The sequence below is a fragment of the Penaeus monodon genome, chromosome 24 (assembly GCF_015228065.2).
Source record: "Penaeus monodon isolate SGIC_2016 chromosome 24, NSTDA_Pmon_1, whole genome shotgun sequence".
Taxonomy (NCBI): Eukaryota; Metazoa; Arthropoda; class Malacostraca; order Decapoda; family Penaeidae; genus Penaeus; species Penaeus monodon.
Genome location: NC_051409.1, coordinates 25,331,857 through 25,332,210, shown reverse-complemented (window position 1 = coordinate 25,332,210; position 354 = coordinate 25,331,857). Strand labels below are relative to the sequence as shown.

Sequence of the window (354 nt, the reverse complement as noted above, 5' to 3'; positions counted from 1 at the left end):
GTATGGGGAGTGGTAGGGGCGGTGGGCGGGATGGAGGGCGTGGCGGTATGTGACGGCGGCATGGGCGTCGTCCACGAGGCAGAGGACGGTGAGGGCGGCCAGAGCCAGGATCTGTATGAAGGAAATTGCACACATCGATTATCTCAAAAGTTGACAGAGGACATTACAGAAAAAAACGATTATTTTAGAAATAAATTCGATGTCGAATTTGTTTTTATACTGCTATATACTTGGCTGTGAAACACTGATTTAAAACTTCATTACTACTACCTTTGTGAATTTTACATATACGGTTGTAAATTTCTTTTTCCATTAACAATGTCGATGTTAGTGGAAAGAAAATTATATCCAAGC

At 42.4% G+C, this 354-nt stretch overlaps 2 protein-coding genes across 2 annotated transcripts in view; both read right to left on the bottom strand.

The window, feature by feature from the left end:
* Positions 1-354, bottom strand: part of LOC119588669 (uncharacterized histidine-rich protein DDB_G0274557-like) — a 10,847-nt gene that overhangs the window by 5,361 nt on the left and 5,132 nt on the right. The gene's annotated exons all lie outside the window — the stretch shown is intronic.
* The window catches only part of LOC119588671, a 1,085-nt gene that overhangs the window by 492 nt on the left and 239 nt on the right, over positions 1-354 (bottom strand). Inside the window, exon 2 of the mRNA XM_037937307.1 lies at positions 1-111. This exon is cut by the window's left edge and continues 492 nt beyond it. Within this exon, the coding sequence (XP_037793235.1) occupies positions 1-111 (111 nt within the window). The remainder of the gene's footprint in view (positions 112-354) is intronic.